Here is a 27460-nt window from a genome sequence, read left to right on the forward strand (position 1 = left end):
GGTGTGTCACAGGCAACCGATGATGACTGCACCTGGCGGCTCAAGCACCAAGCAAGTAAGTGTGAACTGCATTGGGTCATCACAGCGGGTGATGTGGTTCTCATGTTGCATTGTACATTGTACCCTCACTCGGCAGCATGATTCAGAATATTTATAGTACATATTATGAAAATTAAAGAATGCAAGTGTAAAAACATTCTGCAACTGTCTACCCTTTCAGCCTCCATTGGAAAAAAGACACTACTGGATGTAATGTCAATGAAACCAGGGAGAAAGGGCAGTTATTCTTTGATGATGGGGTGGACAAACATTTTAGAGTCAGGCGTAAAATGATTAGGAAAGACTATACATGATCACTTGTTGATAATAAAACAATAGAAAAATAATTTAGTTGCACTTTACCTCCACTGTATAGTTGGCAAAGAAGTTTATCGGCCATGCAAAAATGACTTGCATCCAAACAAATTGGTCTAAAATGAAGGAAACATTTTCAGAGACTTATCATTGTACTTGTATGTTTGTCCATTATAAGAGACAGCTACAGATATACATTTTCATGACTGTGATTCTGATGAGGCACTTTGTGATATTGACCCATGTACTTCATCCACCACAATTAACATATTTAGCTTGACAAACCTTATTTTTTCTTCTAACCCCTTTCAGGCATGATAGACCAAACCAGAAGGTGGCTGTGCTGACCGACCTGACAAAGTCTTCAGAGGGCAACATTTTCACCTTAGTGTACGGCAACCTGTTCAATTTTGTTACCCTGGCTTCCAGTTTTCATTAGACTTGAAAGTCCTGCCAGAAAAATCCTAATACTAAATTGTTCTGAGGCCGTGTGAACAAAAGTGCTTAGATTGCAGCCCTTTACAAGTATTGTTGTGAAGAAACTGTCCAAATAAACTTGGATCTTCCACGAAACTTTTACCACTGGACTGCCCTTTCCACTGTGAACAATCGAAATATGCACAGGGAGGGGCAAGCCTTTTTATCATTGTGCCATTATCTACTGACTCAAATTCTTAAAACTCAGGTACTGTAAAGAAAGAAGCAGAGGTTACAGTGAGACTGTCTCCTTGATCATGACAATTTACAATTGTGGTCGTCTTGGTTGCTTCTTTGAATGTATGAGTGGGTGCTTAGATGAGCACAGTAGCTGTGAATGAGAGGGAAAGAATATGAATAAATACCTATTCTAATTATTTCTATCCACTTCCTATCCATTTCGACCGAGACACTGAGTTTTGTCAATCCTCAACAAAATACACTACATTAGAACGTCCTTCACTGGTAATGTCGACTTTGGCAAACCTTTATGGACTGGTGATGATAATGCTGGTTGTTTCAATTTGTACCCGGCTCCATTCTGCACTACGTTTTGTTAAAGAATAAATCTCCTGAAACCGAGTGGCCTTGGAAAGTCTTTATTTTTAGTAAATACTTGTACATGTATAAATAAATGCAAATCTATTTGCGCCACCCCTTCGTTGAATAGATTCATCTGTAATGACGGGAACATTTTCAAGAGTCATGTCCTGCCTGTTATATGTTAAAAGAGACTTGACGTTCCACTCAGTCTTGATGTGAAGATCACTCTTGTCCCTCTGCATTTGCTTCTGCAATTCGCTTCCTCTTCTCAGGGATCACACTTTGTACGGGTATTTTTCTCCATTGTTTTGAAGGGGTACAGTTTAAGGAAACAATTCTGCTAAACTGATCTCACTTTCACGTGAGGAGTTTCACTTTCAAAGAGCCTGTTTTCATGAAGTCACTGAAAGTGAATTTAAATAGCTTATTACTCATTTGGGTTTATTTGATATCATACTGGCTTAATTCATTTAGGGAGTATTTGATCTCATTATATATATATATATATATACAGACACACACACACACACACACCTGTGAGCCACCACCTTTGTTTTTTCCCTGTGTCTGGCAGCAAGTCAATCTACCTCAATGAGCCAATCTGTGGATTCTTCGGGGTCCTTGAAGTCCGTCACTTCTAGTTTAGGGTTACTAACTCATCAAATGTTAGCATTAGCATCTTGCGTAAAAGTTGTGATGCTGTGCCAAATGACAAATGATGCTGTGCTCACTGACCTACCAATCGTGACATAAAATTATTCTCATTGAAACATGCTAAATGATAGCTTTACATCAACACTATGTACTTGTACCGTACATGGTGTTGATGTATTTGCACATTTTTATGCGACAATAGAAGTTTGACAATGTGCAGGCAGTACAACATTTATAGCAAAAGCTACCTAAGTTTAATGTTTTGATGACATAGCATTACTGGAAAAAAAATAGCAGCCTTCAGAAGTTATAATTTGGGATTTGGTTAAAATTATGAATTGTCTCCCTGTAGTGGATCTCTAATGGGAATACCGTGGGGTTTGGAGTTCGTGTCTTCACTTCTGCAATTAGATCTGAAAACGACACTTCTGCAATTAGATCTGAAAATAACTGTAACAAAGCCTACTGTATGTGAAGTTGTGGGTGGTGGTGTCTTAAAGTGTACAATACGTGAGTGTGTGGTCGTGTGTGTCCATTGTGCAGAATTGATGCCATCTGTGGGCTTGTGTGTGCCTGCATGCAAGCCCTTTCATTTATTAGTGAAAACCATTTAGATGAGAAATATATTTATTTGCTATTTTCCATATTTTTGTGCTTGTTTTAATATAAATGTGCTTTTTTTTCATGTTGTGAGAAATTACCTGTCTAATTTTGAACGATGTTTACAGATTTTTTTTTTACTTGAATGACAGATTGGGAAATGGACTGGAGTATTTTCTATATGTACATTTCTTAGAAATAAACAGCTTTCCTCAATTTGAAGTGTTTTGTTGCAATCTCAAAAATCTACTATCCTTGATGGAGCAGTCAATTCATTTTGTTTCAGTACTGCCAATATCTCTTTAGTATTGAGCCACCCGATATTAATTTACATACAAAATGTCAAAACGAGAGACGATGCGTTAGTCCATGGCGCTCACCGTATGACCTTAAATTATTATTATGGTTACTCTTATGTTGCCCAACATTATGCCAAGGACAATATTTTACACACACAAAATTTAACGGCACACCATCACCAAACAACGCGGGGGAAAATGTCACAATTTAGTCATGAATTTGCTAGTGTGGAAGTTTAGTAGTTAAAGGTACAGTGTGTACGATCTAGTGTCGTCTTGGTGAACTAACCGAATAAAACGACCTAAGCTCAAAGCCTGTGCATTTTAGAGCCCGTTGCACTTTGTTGCCTCAGAGAGACCGCCCTTTGTGAGCCTACCACCAATTCTTTCCATCAGACGTGCAAGCAAAATCCCAAACGGCTTCTCGTATTCCCTCAAATGACGGAGTCACGGTATGGCAGGCGTTACACATGCTGTAGTCATGTTGAGGAAATTAGTTTGTCTCGGGGATTCAAGAAAACCGGTGGCAAAACAAGGCAACTGCTTGTAGGGGAGGTGCCCCTTATGTAATATAATTATAAATTACTTCACCTAGATTTACATTATAAAAGTTAGATTGAGGGTGGTCCAGTGGTTAGCGCATCAACCTCACAGGTCATGGGTTTGATCCTGGCTCCGGCCTTACTGTGTGGAGTTTGCATGTTCTCCCCGGGCCAGCATGCGTTCAACAAATAGCCCTGTTGGTCATGAATTGAATTTTAAGAATGCTGTTTTGTTTCTAAATACCCCGTGTTTTGGTCACTTTACTTTTTGTCATATTTTAACATTGCAAAGCTGCGAAATTAACCTGCACCCTGTAACCTGATAACATGATAAACTGTCCACTGTCGTAACGGCCGTCCCTGAAAGGGTTAAGATTTTTTTAGATATCCGTGATTCTGGGTTAGGTGGGGATAAATGCAACCTGATTATGAATTTTATTACCCTTACAGTCAAGTAAGTTGATTCCAAGAAAACATTGTTGAAGTGTTCGACAAATGCCAAATCAACAAATCTAAAAAATAAAAATCTCCCGCCCGTACAATGTTGCATTTCCCCCGTTAAGATTTGTCCATAAGAATTTTGTTTACGTGATACGCGAGCCAATTTATGTTGAAAGAGGCGGGGCTTCTGAATTTAGGAGAGCTGCTTCTGACAGGACCGCGAGTCGGGGTTGACAGAACGACCTGGTACAGTAGTCTGGAACGTCTCGCGGGTTCTGCTCGTCGGTGTATTCATTGGCTGCGGTTGTAAGGTAATTTGTCGCGTTTCATAAATCCACATTGGGGCGATATCCGTTGACGTCGACAACGTCTATCCTTTGTTTAAAAAAATGCAAATAAGCGTTTACGCCTCCGCTTTTATTTGGCTTTGTCTTAACATTTTGTTTTTACTTTCATTTTGAAGCTATTCGCTGATATGTTACCTCACAATGAACGTTTTATGTATCAGATCCCGTCGACACAGTGCTAAGATTTACGCATAGTACCGATTATTTGACATGAATGCATTACTTTGGTAGCTGGATCAGTCCTAATGCTCTAATTTTAGGCGATACGTTAAACAACAAAACATGTTTTCTTCATCCACAGGGACGTTGAAAGAGTTTAATAAAATGCTCCTTTGTGTTTAAGGTCTGTGGTTTGCTAGTGGATTATGGTGGCTGAGTTGCAGCGCCCCCTCGCGGCTGTCACCTGTCTGCTGTTTTGGTATGCAGCAAGTGTCCTGTCCATGCCGAATCCCCAGTTGAGGGAGTCTCTCATTGAGCTGGAGGCCTCCCAGCAGACGGGGGGGCAAATGGTGCTAACAGACTTGGAAAAGCTCTTGGATGCTCGGCTGTACCAAATGAAGCAGGATGAGATGGCTAAAGAGCAATTCCCTCCTGCCCTGCACTTCTTCAAGGCCAAACCCTTAATCGAGCGCAGTCCCATCTTTCGCCTGCTGCAGAAAATGCCCAAAGGTTATTCATTTAATCCAGTGTTTCCCAACCTACACTGGGCCACTTCTGTGCCAACCTATATATGAACGAGTGAATGAATAATATTTGAAGATGTTGATTTAATCATATATTTTGAGATGACTCCTCCTCAGAAAAAGGGCACACCTGTAATTGAGGTTCTGTTTCAGGTGGAGCCCTGCATGTCCATGACCTTGCCATGGGGGACCCCGAGTGGCTTGTGAAGAATGTGACGTATCGGCCGAACTGCTACATGTGCGTCACTGACAAACGGTCGGTCAGCTTCATCTTCTCATCGGGGCAGCCTAAGAGTGTGCCTAACTGCTCTCCGTGGATCCTAATGGAAACACTCAGAAACAAACTGGTCAACATCACAGATCTCGACAACAGGTAAGGTTTTATGGAATATGATCATTAGGTACGCAATCTGAGCAATATCCGATATCGGTACTTGTATGTAATTTTATATGACATGACAGAAGTACAGTATAGGTTTGTTGTAGTTTGTAGTGACAGACTAGTGGTTTGCATGTTTGCCCCACAGTTCTGAGGTTTTGGCTTCAAATCTTGCTACAGCCTTCCTTTGTGCCTCGATGGGATCACCACCTTATCGTGGTGAGGCACTTTGCGCGTCTCCATGACCCCTAGAGCTATGTCGGCAGGAGTCCCGCACTCCTGGCAGGGTCACCCAAGCCGAACAGGTCGAAGGGTAGAGGCCAGACAAAGAGTGATCCCAAACCGGCACCTGGGGGCAGGCACAGGCGGAGTCCAACAGACCGGACTACCGGCAGCCCCCTGCAACTCTTGCCAGGAGAAGGTCGTCATGGGTACCCTCATGCCACCGGAAACCACCTGGCAGGAGTGAAGATGGTGGGAGTGAGGACTGCGCGCCCACACCCTCACCTTAATCTGAACCTCTGCGCAAGCTTCTTGCCCCAACCCCACACCCAATCCCCCACCCTGCATCCCCCTAATCCCCCAAAGTCCTGTGGCGATGTGGAATGGCGGTGGGCACAGGCCAAGGATGTGGCTGGGAGTGCCTAGCCAAACCATGCACACAGGCGGCAATGGAGTGATGGTCGTTGACACTGCGGGATGGAGCAGCGCATCTCTTCGGCAGCTTCCATTGTGACTGAGCAGCTCCACACTGCTCACCCCTGAGATGGGGAGGGACCTAGAAAAAATGGTCTAAAAATTGTCTGCTCTCCACACTCCGGACGGTAAACCGCAATCGTCGGAGCATCCCCCTTGCGGTCGAAAGGATAATAAACGAAATAGAAAAAATCTATGCATAGCTTCGTGGAACGTCCGCACACTGCTGGACCTGGCTGAAACTCCTGACAGGCCCCACCGGAGGACAGCACTTGTGGCCACAGAGCTCGCGAGGTATAACATCGATATCGCAGCTCTCAGCGAGACCAGGATACATGGAGAGGACTCCCTGACAGAAGTTGGTGCAGGGTATACCTTCTTCTGGAAAGGGGTCCCTGAAGGCACTCGTCGAAACCATGGAGTTGGCTTTGCTGTGAAGTCCCAACTGCTGAAGCGCATCCCAGAATCCCCCACCGGCATCAATGAAAGGCTGATGACATGGCGCATTCCCCTGGCAAAGGGACGCTTCGCCACACTCATCAGTGCCTACGCACCAACTCTGAATGCCGAGCAGAATATAAAGGAGGATTTCTACAGAACTCTGGACACCATCCTGCAGCAAACACCGGCTATGGACAAGCTCATAGTCATGGGAGATTTCAATGCTAGGGTGGGCACGGAACACCTGGTATGGAGTAAAGTTATTGGCCAGCATGGAGTGGGAAAAATGAACAACAACGGCCTTCGGCTCCTCTCTCTCTGTGCAGAACATCAGTTGGTCATCACTAACACCATTTTCCAAATGAAGAACAGGTTTAAGACCACCTGGCAGCATCCCCGCTCCAAACACTGGCATCTCCTGGACTATGTGATTGTCCGTCAAAAGGACATACGGGACGTCCTCATCACCCGTGTCATGCGCGGAGCTGAGTGTTGGACTGACCATCTCATGGTCAGATGCAAACTCCTCATGAGCATTCAACCCCGTCATCCAAGGACAGCTCCCAACAAAAGGCTCAACTGTGCAGCATTGAACAACCCCACCACCAGAGCCAACCTCCGGCGACTCCTTGCTGAAAACCTTGACAAGATCCCGGAGGAATCAAGTGACTGGCCAGCTCTGCACCAGGCTATCCAGAGCACAGCTTCGGAGGTGCTTGGCCAGTCAAGGAGACGCCACCAGGATTGGTTTGACTGCAACTCAACCGAGATACATACACTTCTGAAAGCAAAGCATGAGGCCCATAAAGCTCTCTTGTCCTGCCCTACATCTCTCACCCGTAAAGCCACCTTTTCTGCAGTTAGAACAGTGACCCAGCGAGCACTCCGTATCATGGAGGACACCTGGTGGGTGCAGAAGGCAAATGAGATCCAAAATCTGGCAGACTGTAACAACACCCAGGGCTTCTACAATGCCATCAAAGCACTGTATGGTCCCAAGAAGCGGGCAATTGCTCCAGTCCGATCAGCTGATGGCTCTGCACTCCTCAAGGACCACCATGAGATCCTTGCCCGTTGGGCAAACCACTTTGAACATCTTCTCAACCATACCAACCCTGTCAATCCACACATTCTGGACAATCTTCCAGACCTGCCAACAATCATGAGCCTCGACGCCCCACCATCCTATTCTGAAACCCAGCAAGCCATTGCGGGCCTAAAGAACAACAAAAGCGCTGGACCTGATGGCATCCCTGCAGAGGTTTTCAAACACGGAGGTTATCTCCTCACGCGCCGACTGCACCTCCTGATTCAAAACATCTGGGAACATGGGACCGTCCCGCAGGATTGGAAGGATGCTAACATCGTTGTTATCTATAAGCAGAAAGGGGACAGAGCAGCCTGTGGGAATAGCCGAGGAATCTCTCTCCTCTCCACCGCAGGAAAGATCTTGGCCAAAATCATGCTCAGCAGGCTAGTCGAGCACATCTCAGAAGGTGTGCTTCCAGAAACCCAGTGTGGCTACCGGAAGACTAGATCCACCATTGACATGATCTTTGTTTTAAGACAGCTAATGGAGAAAAGCAGAGAATATCAAAAGGACCTGTACATAGCCTTCATCGATCTCAGCAAAGCCTTTGACACCATTAACCGTGAGTTGCTCTGGAAACACCTCTCCAAACTTGGGGTCCCACCCAAGTTTCTCAGCATCCTCCAGCAGCTGCATGATGGGATGCAAGCCAGAGTGCTCATCGGAGGACTCCAGTCAGAGCTCTTCAAGGTGAAAGTCGGGGTGAAGCAGGGCTGTGTCTTGGCTCCAGTGCTTTTTAACATCCTCCTCTCTGCCACCACGTGCCTCTTCCACCGTGGCATGGGACATGAAGACGGTGTCCATATGGAATACCGCCTAGACGGAAGCCTCTTCAACATCAGACGGCTCCAGGCTCACACAAAGACAAAAATCTGTCAGATCTGTGAGCTTCAGTATGCTGATGACTGCACTATATTAGCTCACAGTTCAAACTCTATGCAGCACGCCCTCGACACCATTTCCAATCTGTACCAATCCTTTGGTCTTCAGATCAACATTAAAAAAACTGAGGTCATGTTCCAACTCGCTACCCCAACCTCCACATCCCCCAGCTTTCACATTAATGGCACTCCACTAAACGTAGTGGACCATTTCACCTACCTTGGCTCCACTTTATCTTCAAACTGTTCCCTTGACACTGAAGTCCACACCCGTATTAATAAAGCATCATCATCCTTTGGTCGCCTACGCAGCAGGGTCTTTGAAAACCGAAACCTGAAGACCTGTACCAAGATTGCTGTGTACAACGCAGTGTGTCTCTCCACTCTGCTCTACGGGTCAGAGTCATGGACTCCATATCGCCAGCACATTACTACCTTGGAAGCCTTCCACATCCGCTGCCTGCAAAAGATCCTTGGCCTGTCCTGGAAAGATCGAATTCCCCATACAGACATCCTCAAAAGCACCAATTCCATCTGCATGGAAGCGGCCGTGACGAAAAAACATCTTCGGTGGATTGGACACACCATTCGCATGCCAGACAACCGCCTGCCCCGCCAGGTCCTCTATGGCCAACTGAGAGGTGCAAAGCGTTCTGCTGGGGGCCAAAAGCGGCGCCTCAAGGACTACAGCAGGGACCTCCTAAAGCGAGCCAACGTCAACCCCACGCAGCTTGAAACACTTGCACTCAACAGACCAACCTGGCAGATCACTTGTGCTACTGCAATCTCTGAAATACACAAAATTAACCAAGCCAGACGAACCGAGAAACGCATTCAACGACACCAGCGGGCAGCTGGTACCCCCCTGGTATCCGGTTTCCCTTGCTCCATCTGTGGTCGAGTCTGCGGCTCAAGAATCGGTCTCTATGCCCACGAGAAGTGGCACCAGCGACAGAGTTGCTGACCCCCCCCCCCCCCCCCCCCTACCCATCCTCCCCTCCCTTGGAGCAAGTGTCATCATCAGACATGATGGACAGCTAGAAAATATGACATGACAGAAGTACAGTATAGGTTTGTTGTAGTTTGTAGTGACAGACTAGTGGTTTGCATGTTTGCCCCACAGTTCTGAGGTTTTGGCTTCAAATCTTGCTACAGCCTTCCTGTATCGAGTTTTCACATTCTCCCTGCGCTGTGTGCGGGTATCCTCAGGATAATCCGGCTTCCTCCCACATTCCAAAAAGATTCACTTTAAAGTATTGATAACTTTAAATTGTCAGTTGTGAATGTGAATATGGATTATATGTTTATTTGTGCCATGAGATTTTAGAAATAATCAGCGCTTATGATGTACACTTTCTCATGTATTGTAACTGAGATGACCAAATTATCACACACTTGCCTGACTTTGGTACAGCAGCCATAGGCTCAGTTCCCACTCGGTGACTGTTTCAACCTCGGTCTCCCTGAACAGGATAAGTGGTATGGAAAATGGATGGATGGATGATGCAGTACAGTTGATCACTATGCCTCACATTGCTGTTTTCAACCTGTCCTGCCAGTTTGGCCCCTTTTCAAAACTTTTGTGCATATCGTATTACATGGGCTGAGAGTCGATTTGTGTTTACAGCATCCTGGCCAACCTGACACTCTTCACTGATGGTGATCATGAGGCCTTGTATCCAAACCAAGTTGTGGTTTGGGAGAAGTTTGACTTGAACTTCAGGGCCGTGATGGGTCTGATCACATATGCGCCCGTGTTCAGAGACTATTACTACCACAGCCTCACTCAATTCTACAAGGATAGCGTCATGTATGTGGAAGTCCGCGCTTTACTTTCGGAGGTAGGATGTTTTCTTGACTACATTGAACATTTTGGACATATGCCATTTCTTGAGAAAATATTTACTGCACTCAGGTCTACGAGCTGGACGGCAGCATTCACGACTCAGCCTGGGCTCTGAAAACCTACGGGGATGTCACCAGACAGTTCATAGCCGACCACCCGGATTTCTTTGGAAGCAGATTCATCTTCGTTGTCCACAGGTACCCTTTGGAATCCTGCTTTTTTTCAATAATGATAAAGCAAGTAAACACTAACCGCGGCTTCTGTTGAAGGACGATAGATGCATCTGCGTTGATGGCAGTAGTAGAAAAAGCAATGAAGCTGCAGAGAGACTTCCCAGACTTGATGGTGGGCTTTGACTTGGTGAGAAACTCCGACACAGTTCCTTGGTAACACGATGCCACAAGATGGCCGCAAAATTGATATTGTGCGAGAAGAGGCCAAAGTCCACAGTCACAAAACGCAAACAAAGGAATTCAACCAACATTTTCTATACCCGGCTCAACTGAATTTTATTGACACAATATACAACTTGAAGAACTGCAGCTTATACAGATTGCTGTACATAAATAAAAAAGCATAAACCTTACATGAGACAATTTAACATAATTTAAAAAAAACAATTAAATATGACACAAAAACAAGGTTATATTTTTCAACAATTTAATATGCCTCTTGAATCAAATAAAAAGAACTTTGAGTTCAGACCATTATGAGCAGCAGCACAATTACTACACACAATCACTACATGTTTGCACTGTGGCTGAGAGAGGAAAGTAATTTTGACAATAAAAGCTGACTTGACAATTATTCTTCAATGAGCAAGTAGTTTTACCAGAATATAGTTGTATCATATGGTTTACATCTGTTTACATTATCTCTTAACTCTTAACATGTTTCTTAAAAACACTACCCATAAAGTCGAGGGTTGCCTCATTGTCCAACAAAAGAAGCCATAAAATTTTGGTGAAAAACTAGATACGGATTTCGGTAGGCAGTTTACATTTAAGCAACTTTAGTCACGATTGCTTCACTGGAACCGCCGTCATTAACCCTGGTGTTGAGACCTTGGCTAAGGCTAATCTTGACATGAAAAATATTATGCTGCCGTTGTGTTTGTTGGCCTCTCAGGTATCTGAGCCTGCTTTTAATGGGGAGAGCATTCTATGGCAATATATGTCTAATAAATGCTCCTAAAAATGGATTGAATGATCATGTTTGAAAGTAAATACTTTTTGGTTTATGGGGGAAGATGAGTCTGTATCTATGGCCGGTGCCATTTTAAAATATCCATCTATCCATCCATTTTCCAACCCGCGTTATCCTCACAAGAGTTGCGGGGGGTGCTGGAGCCTATCCCAGCTGTCTTGGGGCAGTATGCGGGGGACACTGGTTGCCAGCTAATCGCATGGCACACAGAGACAACCAACCATCCATGCTCACACTCACACATACGGATAATGATGACCGGGCCGCCCAGGGTTATAATATCTTTATATTTTTCTTTCAAATTAGTTTTTATTTCAACTTGACAAAGTCTTGTTAAAAAAAAAAAAAAAGGTAATCTACAATTTTCAAACAACTGTTTGACCTTCCTTCCTCTGTCCGGATGGTAGCAATACCAAAACAAATACAGTTAAAATGATCAATGCAAGCTAACTGACAGACGAAATTTATTTAACTCTAGGTAGTGTGATAGACATAAGAAGTAGTTTCACTGGGTATTGTTTTGGTTAATAATTTTTTTTATTTTGGTTTAAAAATGTGTTTTTAGTTTTACTTATTCCTTTTGTTTTCATGATCTATAATAAAAAAAATTCTCCACACTGAACATTTCTATTTATTGTATGTAGTGATAATAGATAACAAACTATATTTTGAGTTAACGTTATACACGTCCTATGCGCAGGTCGGACGTGAAGATGACGGAAAGCCGCTTTGGTATTTCCGAGATGCCCTGTCACTACCAGGAGAGATGGGCGTGACACTTCCCTACTTTTTCCACGCTGGAGAGACAAGTGAGAGCTCAAGCTGCTTCCAATGACACACATTGAGGGGAAAAAGTAGAAGCTCTGAATTTCAAATATTTCTCTGCAATACATTGTCATAGATCTGGAGGGCACCGAGGTGGACCAGAACTTGTTGGACGCTATTATGTTTAATACTTCACGTATCGGCCATGGGTTTGCTTTGAATCGTCATCCTTTGGCTCGAGAGCTGTCCAGGAAGAGAGGCGTGGCTGTGGAAGTGTGTCCCATATCCAACCAGGTAGACGTGGTCTCATGTATACTCTTCTACATGCCTGTGCAAACATGTAAACACGCGGTCTTTGACGTCATTCAGCATTTGACAGCTGTATTAACGCTGTGTCAACAGTGTGTTCAAATGCAATATCACCGTCTACCTACCACGGCCAGATACGTCACAGTTTTTTTTTTTTTTTTTAATGGCAGAACAATAAGACACAAAAACATTGTTACATGGACAGTATTTTCCAGAGATGGACACTATTTTGCCAGTCCGTCTGCCCTCCTCTGTCCGGGACTTGGGTACCCGTCCGTCATCGTCCCTCCGTCCTAATTCATATAATAATGTCCTGTCCGTCCTGTTGTTTAAAAAAAAAAATATATATATATATATATATATATATATATTTGGTTTTTTTTTGCCTTTCCATCCCAGTCCCCCACTTTATGTTCGCTGACTGTGCGCTAGGTAGGAGTGTTGCTATAAAAGTACTGTTTAGATGAAATACTGTAGCTTGTTAAGAAAATACAATTATGCCTCCCGACACCACATACCTAAGGGACAGACGAAAACCCACTTCCGTCCTTGCTTAATCCATCCTTTTTAAAAATCTTCACGTCCTCCAACCGAAAAAAATGGTCGTCCATCCGCGATGGACCAATGTCTCCCAAGGACAGACGGAATACCCATTTCTGGTATTTTCTTTACATTTTATCATTTAAAATATGTATAAAAAGTGTGTTTTAAGAGGTTTCATGTGTTTAAACCATGTGGCATGGATAGAATTAAACTATTAAACATTTTATATTTAAGACTTTATTTAAATATAAAGACTTTTTATATGACTGATTCATATTTACCTGTTGCGGGTAGGTCTGGAACAATTCCCCTCTGTGATGAGGTTCACTGTAGACTTCTTATTGTGGTTGTATTTTGCCGGTGGTGTAGAATTGTACTGCTGTTCCTACTCCAGGTGCATCTGAATTTACGTCAGTAGTTCGATGAAAAAAGAGAAACTTATAGATGCAGAGGGAAATATTTCCGTGCTTGTTTTATATATAACTTTGATGAGAATAGTTTATAGACAGACGAATAACTCCACCGCACACCCCCCATCACAAGAAATCAGAATTTTCAACCCGATGTCAGTTAGTGTGGTTGTATTTTAGTGATGAAATTCATCTTGTGGAGCAGGTGTTGAAGCTGGTGGATGACCTACGAAACCACCCGGCAGGGGCGCTGATGTCCCAGAACCACCCAATGGTCATCAGTTCTGATGACCCGGCAATGTTAGGCTCCTCCGGCCTCTCCTACGACTTTTACGAGGCCTTCGTGGGCTTCGGGGGCAACAGGTCCCACCTGGGCACGCTCAAACAACTTGCCATCAACTCTATTCTGTGAGTGTCGCCCATGTGAAGAGAAGGATGTGTCCGAGCTCTCCTCCTGACATGTCATCATTGTTTTCTTCCAGATACAGCTCGCTCAGCCCAGAACTGCAGAACAAAGCTTTGGATTTGTGGCAGAGGAAATGGGACAAGTTTGTGTCTGAAAATACTTTCTAGAAACAAGAGTGTGGTTATGGAAATTATTTTTGCTCTTATCCCAGCATACGTCCTTGGAAGAGACTCTTGAATTCTGCTGCTGTGTTGTGAGCAGGAATGTGGGGCTTTGCTGTTTAGCACTTTTATGATTGGATATTTCGTGAATTTGCACTTTGTAATGGCAGGGCGCAGAATTGCTCAGGTGCTTTCTCTTTGGACATCGCCATGAAAACTACTCGCACTATTTTTAAACATTTTACGTGCATTTTGGTCACAACAATTTGTGTTTATGATTCTTGGAAAACTCTGGCCAAAAATCAAAACTTCAGACGTTTGTTTGCAGTGTATTCTAAATGCTACTCTGAGTCTGTAAATCAATTTTCAGGCTTCCAAGTGGCTATAAGGATGGCCTTTCATTTTGAGGTTATGGCACCACCCTTTATTTGGCAATCTGTAGACAGAGATTTTTTCTTGAAGAGATTCGCAAGACTCCAAAAGAATCATGTTTTGACTGTGGATCTTGCAGTTGTGTGCATGCGCTTTACTTGTGATTTAAGAAGTGAATGATTCAAATGTGTTGTATGATGCGGTTAGGAAATGCTCTCTGCTGATATTTGTTTATAAACTTTACTGTTTTGATAACAAGAGCAGTGTTGTCACATTCATTGTGACGTTTGTCCAAAACTGCCACTAAAACATTGTATCTTGAAAAGGCACCGTATTTCTATGTATACATTTGCAGTCTTTTATTTTAGAACACACAGGAACTCGGCTTTGGATCATCATCGTTGTCATCAGCGGCTGCTCGTGTTGAATTGGGAGAAGTATCGCTCATCAATGTGTCCCCTTCCAATGTCCTCTTTCCTTAATACAGAAACATGACTTATGAAGCGTCCATAAGCAAACAGACCGCTCTGTTGTGTGTGTGTGTGTGCGCGTGTGCGTGTGCGTGTGTTCTACCTGTGCTGTGCTGCAGCCAGCTCTTTGTTGCTAGTGTCAACATGTCGCCGTAGCTGCTTCCTGTGTCGGGCTTGCTGCCTCTCCAAGAGCACAGCTGTACGAGCCGAGTCCAGACGGATGCCATCGTGTCGCATCTCTTCTCTTTTCTTCTCTAATTCCGCCCTCTATGATGCGTGTGCATTCCAAGTCAAGCCAGTTTTAAATACTTAAAATAGTGAGAGAACATGTTTGACTCTGGTGTAATTCTGTGGTTGTTACCATTTTCTCTTCAATTTGATGTTTGTGGAACTGAGAGATTTGCGTTGAGCTGTCAGGAGGCGGCTTCTTGTCAATGCTGGGATTGAGGCCAGGGGCTCCCATCATGCCTATGTGCCGATCTTGCTGCTGGATGTCTTGATTACGCTCCTGAAGACGCCTTTCTTCGGTCTTGATCATCTAACAGCAGAGTGAAATCTAAGCATCAACATTTCAGCTCGGTCTGGGGGTTTCTGAAGCAAAATTCAATTAAAGCTACATATGATGAACAGGCTCTCGCAGCATTAGCTTGTGCGAATCGTCAACTTCCGCATCATTCTAAGCCCACACATCATTTAGGAAACTCAAAGGTTTCACACTTTTTATAACAAATGGGAAGACAGGCATGTGGGCAAAGAATGCACTGCTGGCCACCTTGTGTTTTCTTCAGTCAGCCCCACCACACAAAGATTCTTGCAATTCAATTTGAGATGAACTTTGGAGTCACAAGTTAAAACTTGGCGGTCACAAACACAATGTACTTTATGTCGCTTTCTATTTTTCTCAGTGTTGTGCATCAACACTGTGTTAACCACATTCTGAGCCTCAAGCCATGACTCACCGTGTTCCGATTCCACTCTTTAGTCGCAATTGCTGCTGTTTTTCTCCTCTCTTGTTCTTTGTTCAGCCGCTGCAGAGCTTCATTGTCCATGGCGATTCTCCTTTGGTCGTCCTGCAGCTCTGAGGGCCCATTAAGTGAGCTCAGGTGTGTCTGTGTGTGTGTGTGTTAGCTTGTTATTAAAACCTACTCTCCATCTTCTGTCTGTGTTTTTCTTCACCCTTCTCATCCTGCTGCTGGATCAGCCACCTTTGGAGCTGTTCCCTCTGCCTCTGTGCTCGTCTTCTGCTGTCTGGATCTTCGCCGAGCAGACCAGGCAAGATCATCATCTGCGCTTTCGCATCCAACTCCTTCCTGCCATGAGGCTGTTGGTACTGACGCCGGTAGTCCACGATGGCCTTCTCCGTGTCATGTTTGACCTTCAGTTGTTGAGTATGAAGCAGAGAAGCGTGTTCTATATTGTCCAACATAGTAGCATCTGTGGGGCACACCGAGACCTGCTTAGTCAAACATTCTCACAGAGTATGAGACCCATCCATCCATTTTCAGTGCAGTAGTTTGTCCAGCATTAGCATGCAACCGGGTGAGCTAGGGACAGAGTATGGTTCGGAGTGGCAGTGGCTTCCCTTGAAATCTAATTGGACCTCCCAAAATCTGGTCGGACCTCCCGCCTGCCACTCCAGATAACTGACATGTAACGGCAACCGTGCGCTGCCCGAACGTGCAGCACTGCAGTTATGTCCGTCCACACCCTCTCTTGGTAAACAGTTCATACAACAGTTTATAGACTACTTCAGCATGTCAACTATTTGAAATGTTTTGACTGTTAAAATGTGTGTAAATTGCTATTTTAATCTTTCCACAGTTGATTATAGCCATATATATGAGTATTTACAACCATCACCATAAAGGCGATTTAATTTCTTCAGAAATATGAGTTATTTTGGTGGCAAATTTTTCTAATCTGGAAGTAAAACACCTGGCTCACAAAAACTCCGCCTGTCCATGACTGCCGCGCCTACCACCCATGAAACGGTAAATAGTAATGAAGTCGCCAGAGAGGCCGGCGCCTCAGCAAGGAAGGCTGCTCATAATGCCTCTTTGACAGATACGCTTGTTGGGCGTTCCGCGGCGCTCCAACCATTGAGGCCACACTTGGCCCGCTCAAAGCGCGCCTTTATCGGACATGCATGTGTGAGCGAGCGCACGGAAGTGGACTTTGAAAAATTTCAAGGCAGTGGCGCTCCACTTGGGGAGGCCAGCGCCTCGCCCGAGGTGGTTGCTTCAGAAAGTGGGTGCACGTTTAGTCTGCAGGGGTGGTACGGGGGTGAGTCCCTCAGTCTTTTCGGTATAAGACTGGTGACCCGGTCGTTTTCTTGGTAGTGCTAAGAGAGCAAGAATGAGCCGAGATGGGTGAATGGAGGAAAACACCACTTTGGGCAACTCTGATGCCAGAGAACCAATATGCCATTCTGCAACAATAGTGACAGTCGGAAGGAAATGGCACGACAGAAAATGTTTCAAACACATGTTATAAATGTATTTGTATTTCACCTCAAATGACATAACATTTCAAATCTTGCTTTATGCTGGGTCAAAGACATTGAGCAAAAGATGATGTCCAAAATTGATGGATTTGACAATACAAGAAGGAAACAGCAAAGTCATTCATTCTTGAACAAAGGAAGCCAAGTGTGAGACTAAACGAGATATCTGACTGAACAAGTCCATCCATCCATCCATCCATTTTCTAATCCGCTTAGCCTCACAAGGGTCACGGGCATGCCGCAGTCTATCCCCGCTGTCTTCGGGCAGTAGGCGGGATACACCCTGAACTGGGTGCCAGCCCAAATAAATAAATGTGAAATGAGTGAGTAATTGCCGTGAATGTGAGTAACTGTATGTGTGCGCGTCTGTTGTATTCAGTCATAAAATGGATGTTGATTGTTGACCTCGTGTTTCCAAATTTTTGGATTTGCGGACACTGGCCAGCCCAAGGGAAAAAAGTGCAATGATCGCACAGATGGACAAATAATTCTTTACACTACTGGGAACTTTAGAGTCTTCATTAAATGAACCTAATATGCATTCTTCTGGAATGTCATAGGAAGCTGGAGTACTCAGGAAAAACTCACACAATCACGGGGAGACTCTGAATTGCAGGACCAGATTCGAACTTCAGAACTGTGTGACAAATGTCCGAACAACTACTGCACCTTGCAGCCATTGTTAATTAATATTGGATGCAACCAGGGGATCTGCACCAAAAAGTCCTGAAATATTTGATCCACAAAGCACAGAGTCGTTCCAACATATATTTGCATTAATAAAGTCCCCTGAGGATAGTTGGGGTTTTTTTTCCCCTCTTTAATTCCAAAATGGATACCCAGAAAGCATTTTGGCTGCACTGAATATATTTCATATTCATGTCGCAGACTTGAACTATTTCCCCCTCAAACATCTGTATGTGTTATACTATATTATGCATCTCAATGAATTAGAACGCCATAGAAAACTGAACTTATTTCCACGACTTGTGATGGAAACTAATGTCTTAGATTCACTCGATCAAGAGCGAAATATTTCATGATTTTTATTTCATAATAATTTATGTTTATGATTTTAAACTAGCACACTGCCGAACAACATCCTAATTCCACATCTCAAGAAATTATATATATTTTTATATTACATAAGAAACAAGCAAAGGGTTTTTTTCCAATAAAAATTGCAGGAATCGACCTTCTGAAAAGTATTTACCCATGTGTTTGGAATGTATATAATTTGTCTCTTTTTTTAATTACACTACAGAAATAATTCAAGTTGAAAACAAAATAGGTAACTACAAAAATCATACTTCGTGCCACATTTTCATTCTAATTATGTTTTAATTACAGGACAATATACTGTATATATATATATATACACAGTATATTTTTTAATTCGCTCACCATGGGCTTCTTGTTCTTCCTTTTCTGCCTTTTTCCTTGCCATCTTCTCAGCCACTTGCTTGTCAAGAAACTCCTTGTCAACCTATTTTTTTTTTGAATAAGAATAATGTAAAGTGGTACAGAACACGTGCAACACAAACAACTTACTCCGATGCTCCTCAGTTTGTCATCCAACAGCCTCTCTCTTCTTCGAGCCTCTGCGTCCCGACGTCTCTGCACTTTAACATTTGACAGGCCTTCCGATAAGAATTCAAAGTTGCTCATCATCATGGTCATACACGGACCGGGCGAAAGTGTTTACCACGGAAAAGTAATACGCCTTTTTTTCAGTGAGGGTTGTGCGAACTGCGAAACACACGGGTTACTACGACAACGAACGCCTCGTGGTTCTTCGGAAAAAGTCGGCTATTTCCGGTACTTCTCCGAGACACGTGGACAAGGTATTACTGTACCACCTTTAACAGGATACATTATTAAAACAAACAAAAACGTAATTTTCTTTTTTAGGTGTTTTTAAAATCATATAATTAAATATTACATTGGTTTCGATTGTGCCATAAAACTTGAAACTTGTACATCTATGTTTTGATGGACGAAGCATTATGAAAACGGAGGCAAACGTCTATTAAAGAGCAGTCCCTTGATCAATATATTGATACAATAAAGCAATTTAAAATTTTTGACATAAGTTCTAAAAGCCACAATTAAATCTACGTTTTGTTACATTTAATTATTGTTATGATGATGATGATTGTTTTATATTTTTTCATATTTGTATTTTAACATCAGCAATTGGCTGGCAATCAGTTCATGGTGTACCCCGTCTACTACCCGAAGTCACCCGGCATAGGTTTCAGCATGCCCGCAACCCACGTGAGGATAAACGGTTTGGATAATAGTTAGCTACAATCCTTGACACAGTCACAGATGCCAGACGATTACAAACACAGCATTATTCCCTGGCAAGATATGATCCATATGACAAACAGAAACATTTATGGAAATACATAACTTTATTCATTGAAAAAAGTCAGTACATTCCAAGATCTAAACTTTGGATTAACAGTCCCACCAATCTAAAGAGTCGTAATAAGGTGCTCGATGGTCCAGCTCTGTCCTGTGCACTGCTGAATGATGGGGACATACTGGTAGCCTGAGTTTTCACTCTGACTGATCTCAAAGCATCTCTTAGTTGCTTTGTTTTGAATTTCTTTGCCCTGTGAACAGTGGAAAAATAAAGTCACGTTGTATGAGAAAGCAGCAACAATGGAATTGGCATCTTTTGCTGAACAAGTTTAATTTGTGGTAGCCTACCTGTTTGAAGTCCCAGTGCATGTGTTTCTGGTTTTGCTTTGCCAGGTGACAGTCCAGCAGGGTCGGGGTGTTGCTGGAGCCCGGATCAACCAAGCATCGGTTTTGGTTGTATTTGTGAGATTTAATGCCACCAACAATGATTTCCCCCTCTTGGTTGAAATAGCAGTGCTGGTAACAATAATGCAACTGAAGTTGTCATGACACCTTTCAGTATTTTTAAACATAGGTACTCTATGTGAAACAGGTTCTCCACTTATGAGTAGGTGGAGCAGGACTTTGGGCAGAAAGGGCCGTCAAACTCAAATGGGCTCAACTCAGCAAGGCCAAAACTTTGGTGCGTACTGTAAAGTGTAATTATATAATTCTTGATCGTGACATATTTTCTTGAACGGTACCTGCGGTTGTTGGAAGTGGCATTCGTAAAGCATGGGGATGTTTCCTGGTACGGGTCCTTGGTCCACGCAGAGGTTCCTCAGTAAGCTGTTCCTCATCTTGTAATAAGAAAGATTGCAATAGGTGACTCTACTGATTGACCCGATTACAACTTAACTGTGGAAAACATTTTGCACAACTTCAGTAAACATGCACATAAAGGTCCTACTTACCACTCCGTAACCCAGCAGGTCATCCCACGTAGCCAGACTTGGATACACGTTTTCAAGGTACCACTTGAATGGTTTACACCGTAACCTTTCCCTGAGCTTCTTCCTCTCTCCGACGTCACCAATATCAATTCCATGATCCTGCGTGCCATACAGCAGGGCATGTAACAGGGCTGTCCGTCCTCGTCCTTTGAAAGCGCTTCCGTCCCAGTCCGTCCCTCCCCACCGGAGAGAGGCATGGGGAGGGCCGCAATTAATACCCCACAGACGAGACAGCATTTACTTTGCTCAATACATTTGCATAGCTGCTGATCCCATCTTGAATGGCGACTTTTGTGACAACCGCAAGCAAGTATTATCATAGACAACATTTACATTGCATATACAAAGACGCGCCTTCTTGAGTATGTTAATGCTGCAGCCATATTGGATGTGGCAAATTGTGAATATGCTTCCTCCTTGCAGATGTATCATCAAAAACTCACTGGATTCATAGGGAATTATTGCTTTTGATTGTATGATGCTATCCTAGCTCAACTCGAGACAGTTATCAACCTGAAGCGGAAGGTTCCATGCGATCATCACATTCTTCTTATATTCATCCATCCAGATTTCTGCCACCCTCAGAGCATTCCTCCTCATCATAGGATTGAGATCAAGTGCGTACGGTTTATGCGACCGTTCAATGTGACCTATCCTGGAACACGGCACCACCTCAATGCTTCCTCCACATAGCCAAATCTGATCATAACAACACAGAGATCACACTCACCAATGTTTTACAAATTTCTGCCGCATTCATACTCGGTGGACACTTACACGAATCCCAAGCTCGACATTTTCACCTCCGTAAATGGTCATTCCACCATCGAGCCCTCCGATTTCTCCCAAAAATTCTCGGTGTGCTGCGAATATTCCCATGAGGGAAGGACTCCTGTGAATAAGAAATAAACAACAGCAAAGGTAGACTTCCGTTTTATCCTTTCAATCAAGTAAATGTCTTAATGAATGAATATAGTCTCGTTGACGTCACTCATCATATAATGCACTGTGCCAAATGTGAATGACGCCATTTTGGCAGGATACTTTCGAAACTAGGCCAAATCATAATTTTCCCATTCGATTCAGGAATGCCATAACATATTGTCATCAGAAAGGACTGTTTGGATCCCCCTTTGTCTGATGTTTCTACATGAGGAGTGCACATGCATGAAAGCTACTACACGAGAGCAAATCCCTGGGAGTAGTTGCATAGCTGTTGGGCAACTGATGGACCTGAGAGACAAACAAGTTTAGCACGACGCTTGGATGAGACTAATACAACACAACGTAGAAGTACCGTAATTTAAAATGGAACCAAGGGGGGAAAAAAACATCCATTACGCTATCGTCTTTGGGCAGTAGGTGGGGTACACCCTGAACTGGTTGCCAGCCAATCGCAAGGCACACAAAGACAAACAACCATTCGCACACATCATCACACCTACGATAAGTACCTATGACATCTGCTCTGTGAGGCAGATGTGCTAACCAGTTGTCCACCATGCTACCTTGACAAAAACGTTCATGATAAATGTAAATATGGTTTGGAATGGTAATTTCACAATTGATTTAACAAAGTAGTATAAAGTGTATAAAATGGGTAACGATAAGTTTAAAACAGTAGATGGTATAAAGGTGGTTTTAAAAAAGAATGAATAATAAATACAAACTACAGTACATTTAAGAACTAATGTTTTTAAATTGTTCATACCTCCATCCGGGAAAAGGAGCTTTGATGCAATAACTTGTGAAAAGGAAATGACAAATTTAGATACTCAGATTGAGATGCAGATTTTGAAGTTTCATGATGTTTTTGGGGGGGGGGGGGGTTTGGAAAAAAAATACCCAAGGTATTTTGAGTGTAAGATCTGAGTCTCAGATCTTAAATGGCATGATTATTGAACTTGTATTATGAAGTGGTGTTAAATTGAAGTTCATTATATTGAGGTGTCACATCATACATCAACGTTTGACCGATATCATTATTTCATTTGACTCGTAAGCATGAACGCTAAAGTCAGGTTTTCAAGTCAAGTAAAAAACAACAATTTAACAAACGAGAACAGTCTAGTTACCTTAATTCAATTTTTGTGGATTACCATGACCTGGCGACTGAGAGTCTACGTCCCCAGTTTGGCTTTATCCACAAGTGCTTCTGCTCAGCCGGCAAGTAAATGAGTTCATCTGAGCAGAAGCACCTGCGGCTAAAGCCAAACTGTGGTTTTGCATTCTGGATTCTGATCTACACTGTAAAATTGTGGCATCACTTGGTGTTCATCACAGATAATTTCACACAAACAGATTGTCATTTTTTCCATAGCAAAGAGAAAATGCACAAATTTTAATATGAAATAGTTTATTGATAATGTGACAGGAACGATGCTATTAGGCTAATCATTTGACCTTGCTCCTCTCTCTTTTTGAATAATCAATATTATAAGGTGACTTGACTTCGGACATCACTTGACTTGCCCAAATCAAAATGATTTGGGACTGACCGGAGACTTTCAATGACTGAATCCTTTTCATCCTTCTTGTAATCTCAATAGAAAAAAAAGTTTTGCTTACTTCCCAGGTCGGGAGTTATCGTTGCCCTTCCACCACTCTGCACTGAAGGACTCGTACATGCACCACAGAGGCCAGTCGAAGCCTTGCGCAGCGGGGAGGTACTTTTCTACACCGAGGTCATCAAAATTGATCTTGTCGAACACAGGAGACACCACCACCGTCCTGTCCGCTTTGATCCGAGCGAGCAGAGGTTCTGCCCTGGTGAGGAGATCAAAATAAACGAGCAAACTCCTTCCATGGAACCCTTTCCCATTTCAAAGAAGGCAAGCGTACCAGCCTTCTGCCACTTCAATATGAGCATCCAAAATGGCCACGACATCTGCCGTCGCATGTTCCCAACCTGAGATCCGAGACTGTGACAGGCCCATTTGACGATGATGCCATACTTTCTTTATCAGCCCAGGCTTGTCTTTGTGGATTTCATCGATGTAGCCTTGTAACGGCCTTCCAAGGTCATCTGAAACAGAACTGCCAGTACTTTTGACCACAAGAAATGCGAATGGATTTACTTTTTTTGCATGGATAAACCGCAGAACAGACTGCAGTCTGCAAAAGGAAACTCACTATAAGTGCTGTGGTCATCCACAAGAATGATTTCCTTGAGTAGGTGCTTTGGAGTGTATGACAAGACACTCTTGATTGCCCTTTTAATGACTGAAAGCGCTTCATTTAAGTAGATGAGCACCACGCTGATGCTGGGCAGATCTTGGGGATAGGCCACTGACAGACATCTACAGAAAAAAAAAAAAAATCTCGGATGGTACGTATGCTCACTGGAAATGCAATTCGGTACACCTGAATGAAAAAAAAAGATGAAAAATTCTGCCTTTGCAGGTATCAATGTTGATATTTGATGTTTGATGTTGATACTTTCAATTTTTTATGTGTTATGCTCTCAATTTCACTGTACAGTGCTGCTCCTGGTGCGTGCACGTTGGCCACATGAGCGCAGTGTCATAAAAATATATTCACTGAAAAAACATGGTGTAATATTTACTTTGAAAAAAAAACTACCGGTAGTTACGTTTTTTCTCTCATTCATAAATTCTTAGTACATTTTACTTGCACAGCATTAGTTTCATTTTTTTAAGTCACTCAAGGGTTAAGGAATAAATCCACAACCTTAAGATTGAGAAGCATTCAAACCCTAAACTGTTGTGCAATGTGTGCGCAGAACCAGATGTTGAGCGCTAGCCTTTAATCAGATTAGGTTGTCAACTGATGTGCATTTTGTCCTTTTGGAGTGGATTTCGCTTGAGATAGTATGATTTTGAATTTCCGAAGAAAAGTTTGCATCGAAATGTAGACAGAGCAAATTACCTGCTGTCTCTCATGTCTGGAAGCTTCCGGTCAAGTGGTAACCGCTTACTGAGGAACACGTTGTAGCCATAAATCTGATACAGGGATTCCGCCTCTTTCTGCTCCTTCTCTGACAGGCCCTCTCCCCACTTGGCAAACAGGAAGGAGTTTGGATATAACTTAGGCACCACAACCGTTGATTTCCGCTGGGCCATCTCAGGAGCAAGTTTGTTCAAGGTGCCGTTGTCAACATTTGATCCTTCCATCAGCTTTTCTTTGGGACCGTTTTGTTTGTAAAGGCAGAGGATGATTGAAAAATACACATTATTGAGAGTCACTGTTCGGCAAATGAGTTAATTAATTACACAGATGTGCCTAATGTTGTGGCGGCCACTAACATATTCAATCTTAAAATCCTGGATTAGCTCAAATCCAAATAAATGTTCAAAATCAGTAACAACTGAATTTACGGACACATGTACAACTACATTGAAGGTAATTTATCATAACTTTGAACTCACCGAGCCTGCGGAGCGTCTGTTCAATACTATCCAGTCTCCTGACGACATCTGCATCTCCTTTATTAGGAAAAGACATATGTGGTTTCACATGTCTATTCCTAAAAAGGATGGTGTACATTGCGACAACAAGGACGACTCCAACTACCCCTGCTAAACGCACATGGCTCTTCATTTTGTTTTCGATTCACCGTGCATGGATTGAAACCCCTCCGTGGCATTTACAACTTGATAAAGCACTTCTTATCTTTAAGATAACCTTTGTATTTCACATGTTTGAGTATTTTAACAAACACTTTAAATAAATGTTTGTTTGTGAATGCGATTGAGCAAACTAACCATCTATTCTGTTAAAAGAAACCACATCCACTTGGTATGCTTGCCCACAAACTGAATAATTTAAAAGGGATCTAATTATACATTATCAATTGAGCTCTATAATGCTAGTTACAAAGTTCACCTCAATAGTTAATATGTACACAAACCATTTTAATTACGGGTGCCTTTCAAGACACTCAAGGACACTGCACAAAGTAAAATAAAAACAAGCAGCTCCCAAAAAATAAATAAATAACTAACACCATTAGAGTTCCATCTCCAGGTCACCAGAGACAACGATGGATATGTTTCTTACCAGCGTAGCCAGAATGACTTCATCTGTGAGAGGGGCGTACCCCAAGGTTACTAACACGGACACCCTGATTAGGAAAGGACAGAGCCGACTCTTCCTAGTCAGGAAACTGAGGTTTTTTGGGGTTCAGGGGTCACTCCTTAAGACTTTCTATAACTCTGTGGTGGCCTCGGCCATCCATTATGGCATTGCCTGCTGGTCAGGCAGCATCTCGGCCCGGGACAGAAAGAGACTGGAGCGACTGATCAGGAAGGCCAGTTCTGTCCTGGGCTGCTCCCTCGACACTCTGGAGGAGGTGGGCAACAGGAGGATGCTAACTAAGCTAAAAGCTATGATGGAGAGTCCCTCCCACCCCCTCCAGCCCGCCCTGACAGCACTTGGTAGTTTCTTCAGCCAGAGACTGTTACACCCGCGCTACAAGAAGGAGAGATACCGCCGCTCGTTTCTACCGACTGCTGTTAGGCTGCTGAATAAAAAAAAATTTTTTAAAAATAATTAAATGATGTGAAAAACAATTGTAAATAGCACTGCGACCTTATCCATATTTGTATTTATATTGCACTTAATTGAACAGTGTTTGGTTTTTTTTTCTTCTTTCTTCTTTCTACCCACAATCTTGCTGCTGTAGACTGTAAATTTCCCCAGTGTGGGACAAATAAAGGATATCTTAGGTTCTTCTTTGGGGCCACTCCTTGTTTCCATTTTTATTAATGGTTTGCCTAAAAACTCTCCAGACAGTCTTATTTTCTTACATGCAGATGGTACCATTATTTATTGTTCAAAACCAGAAGTTTCATAAATTCATTGCCCATTGCAGGAAGAATCAGTTTAGTACAAAAACGTTTGAACCAATATAATCTCAAAAAGAAGAAACCGATGGTGTGCAAGTTCTCTTCCATTGCAAATTAAGTTTCTTGATGGTTTCCCCCTTTAGAAAACGGAGGAATCTAAATATTTGGGCCTTTGGTTTGAGCCTCAACTTTCTTTGAAGTCAAGTATTGATTCAGTCGTGCAGAAGTTAAACTGCAGATTGAGAGTTCTTTATCACTCAATTAATTGTTTTAGCTTCCAGTTATGGAAAAGAACAATTTCACGATTAGTATTTCCAATTTTACATTACGTACGCAGTTATAGTATGTGAAAAAAACTCTGGTGTTACATTTTGCTGTTTAAGTTTTCCCTTTATTTTTTTGGAGCAATATTTATATGGATGTGTGTGTGTGTGTGGGGGGGGGGAGAGATTTTTTGCTTGTTTGTGTACATACCTGTACATATACAGTATATTACCACTTACATATCGAATAAATTAGCTATAATTATTTATTCTGTTATGGTTATTGTAACCTGTGCATGTATGATCTATTTACTTATTTTTACATAAGCACACAATTTGTTTGGATTGGCATTTTGTAATTTTTGCATGTACTAAGTGGGCAGTGATGTTTTGCTTGTGATGTCTTCGTGTTATGTTTATTGATTTTGTATGTTGGATCCCTCGAAAAACAGATGATTCATCTCAAGGGGTATATCCGTAATAATTCATTTCAAATTAAGCCAGATTTTCTCCTGAAAGTCTAACAAATCATGGTACTCTTGAATTTAAATGAACTGGCATTCCAAAAAAAAACCCCCACTCAGCGGCGCCAGAATGAGTGTCTTTGCAA

At 42.8% G+C, this 27460-nt stretch overlaps 4 protein-coding genes across 5 annotated transcripts in view; 2 read left to right on the plus strand and 2 right to left on the minus strand.

Annotated features, from left to right (window-relative positions):
- The window catches only part of cecr2 (CECR2 histone acetyl-lysine reader), a 42802-nt gene extending 39958 nt beyond the window's left edge, over window positions 1–2844 (plus strand). For both annotated transcript variants that reach the window (XM_086109326.1, XM_086109327.1), the window contains 2 exons: window positions 13–55; window positions 667–2844. In XM_086109326.1, coding sequence (XP_085965452.1) covers window positions 13–55; window positions 667–672 — 49 coding nt within the window. In that variant the 3' untranslated portion in view covers window positions 673–2844. The remainder of the gene's footprint in view (window positions 1–12; window positions 56–666) is intronic.
- A 1251-nt stretch (window positions 2845–4095) lies between these two features.
- On the plus strand, window positions 4096–14967 carry ada2a (adenosine deaminase 2a). Its single transcript, XM_086108812.1, has 10 exons — window positions 4096–4221; window positions 4601–4926; window positions 5094–5313; window positions 10055–10268; window positions 10343–10470; window positions 10543–10633; window positions 12180–12288; window positions 12381–12538; window positions 13712–13914; window positions 13989–14967. Exons 2-10 carry the CDS (start codon window positions 4623–4625, stop codon window positions 14077–14079), a joined length of 1518 nt encoding a protein of 505 aa, XP_085964938.1. The 5' UTR covers window positions 4096–4221; window positions 4601–4622; the 3' UTR covers window positions 14080–14967.
- Window positions 14853–19162, minus strand: ribc2 (RIB43A domain with coiled-coils 2). The gene is made up of 7 exons (XM_086108813.1): window positions 18970–19162; window positions 18823–18904; window positions 16062–16349; window positions 15875–15993; window positions 15277–15453; window positions 15019–15182; window positions 14853–14922 (listed from the first exon to the last, which is right to left on the minus strand). The coding sequence occupies exons 1-7, from the start codon at window positions 19096–19098 to the stop codon at window positions 14853–14855; spliced, it is 1029 nt and encodes a 342-aa protein (XP_085964939.1). The 5' UTR covers window positions 19099–19162.
- Window positions 19163–19898: 736 nt separating this feature from the next.
- LOC147205971 (putative polypeptide N-acetylgalactosaminyltransferase 8) lies at window positions 19899–24862 on the minus strand. The gene is made up of 10 exons (XM_086108498.1): window positions 24669–24862; window positions 23913–24079; window positions 23622–23805; window positions 23349–23546; window positions 21558–21672; window positions 21294–21479; window positions 20742–20879; window positions 20532–20627; window positions 20137–20304; window positions 19899–20039 (listed from the first exon to the last, which is right to left on the minus strand). The coding sequence occupies exons 1-10, from the start codon at window positions 24860–24862 to the stop codon at window positions 19899–19901; spliced, it is 1587 nt and encodes a 528-aa protein (XP_085964624.1).
- Between the last annotated feature and the right edge of the window lie 2598 nt (window positions 24863–27460).

The sequence above is a fragment of the Hippocampus guttulatus genome, chromosome 4, assembly GCF_054856545.1.
Source record: "Hippocampus guttulatus isolate MCC_2025c chromosome 4, RoL_Hgut_1.0, whole genome shotgun sequence".
NCBI lineage: Eukaryota > Metazoa > Chordata > Actinopteri > Syngnathiformes > Syngnathidae > Hippocampus > Hippocampus guttulatus.

Coding starts and splice junctions, on each gene's coding strand:
- ribc2 (XM_086108813.1), bottom strand. CDS start 19,098: ATGACCATGATGATGAGCAACTTTGAATTCTTATCGGAAGGCCTGTCA. Junction 18,905..18,969: donor ACAAACTGAGGAGCATCGGA/GTAAGTTGTTTG, acceptor AAAAAAAAATAG/GTTGACAAGGAGTTTCTTGA. Junction 15,454..15,874: donor AAGAGTGGAATCGGAACACG/GTGAGTCATGGC, acceptor CTCTGCTGTTAG/ATGATCAAGACCGAAGAAAG.
- ada2a (XM_086108812.1), top strand. CDS start 4,623: ATGGTGGCTGAGTTGCAGCGCCCCCTCGCGGCTGTCACCTGTCTGCTG. Junction 5,314..10,054: donor ATCACAGATCTCGACAACAG/GTAAGGTTTTAT, acceptor TTGTGTTTACAG/CATCCTGGCCAACCTGACAC. Junction 13,915..13,988: donor CTTGCCATCAACTCTATTCT/GTGAGTGTCGCC, acceptor GTTTTCTTCCAG/ATACAGCTCGCTCAGCCCAG.
- LOC147205971 (XM_086108498.1), bottom strand. CDS start 24,862: ATGGCCCAGCGGAAATCAACGGTTGTGGTGCCTAAGTTATATCCAAAC. Junction 23,806..23,912: donor GGATGACCACAGCACTTATA/GTGAGTTTCCTT, acceptor GTTCTGTTTCAG/ATGACCTTGGAAGGCCGTTA. Junction 20,040..20,136: donor TGCACTGGGACTTCAAACAG/GTAGGCTACCAC, acceptor CACTGTTCACAG/GGCAAAGAAATTCAAAACAA.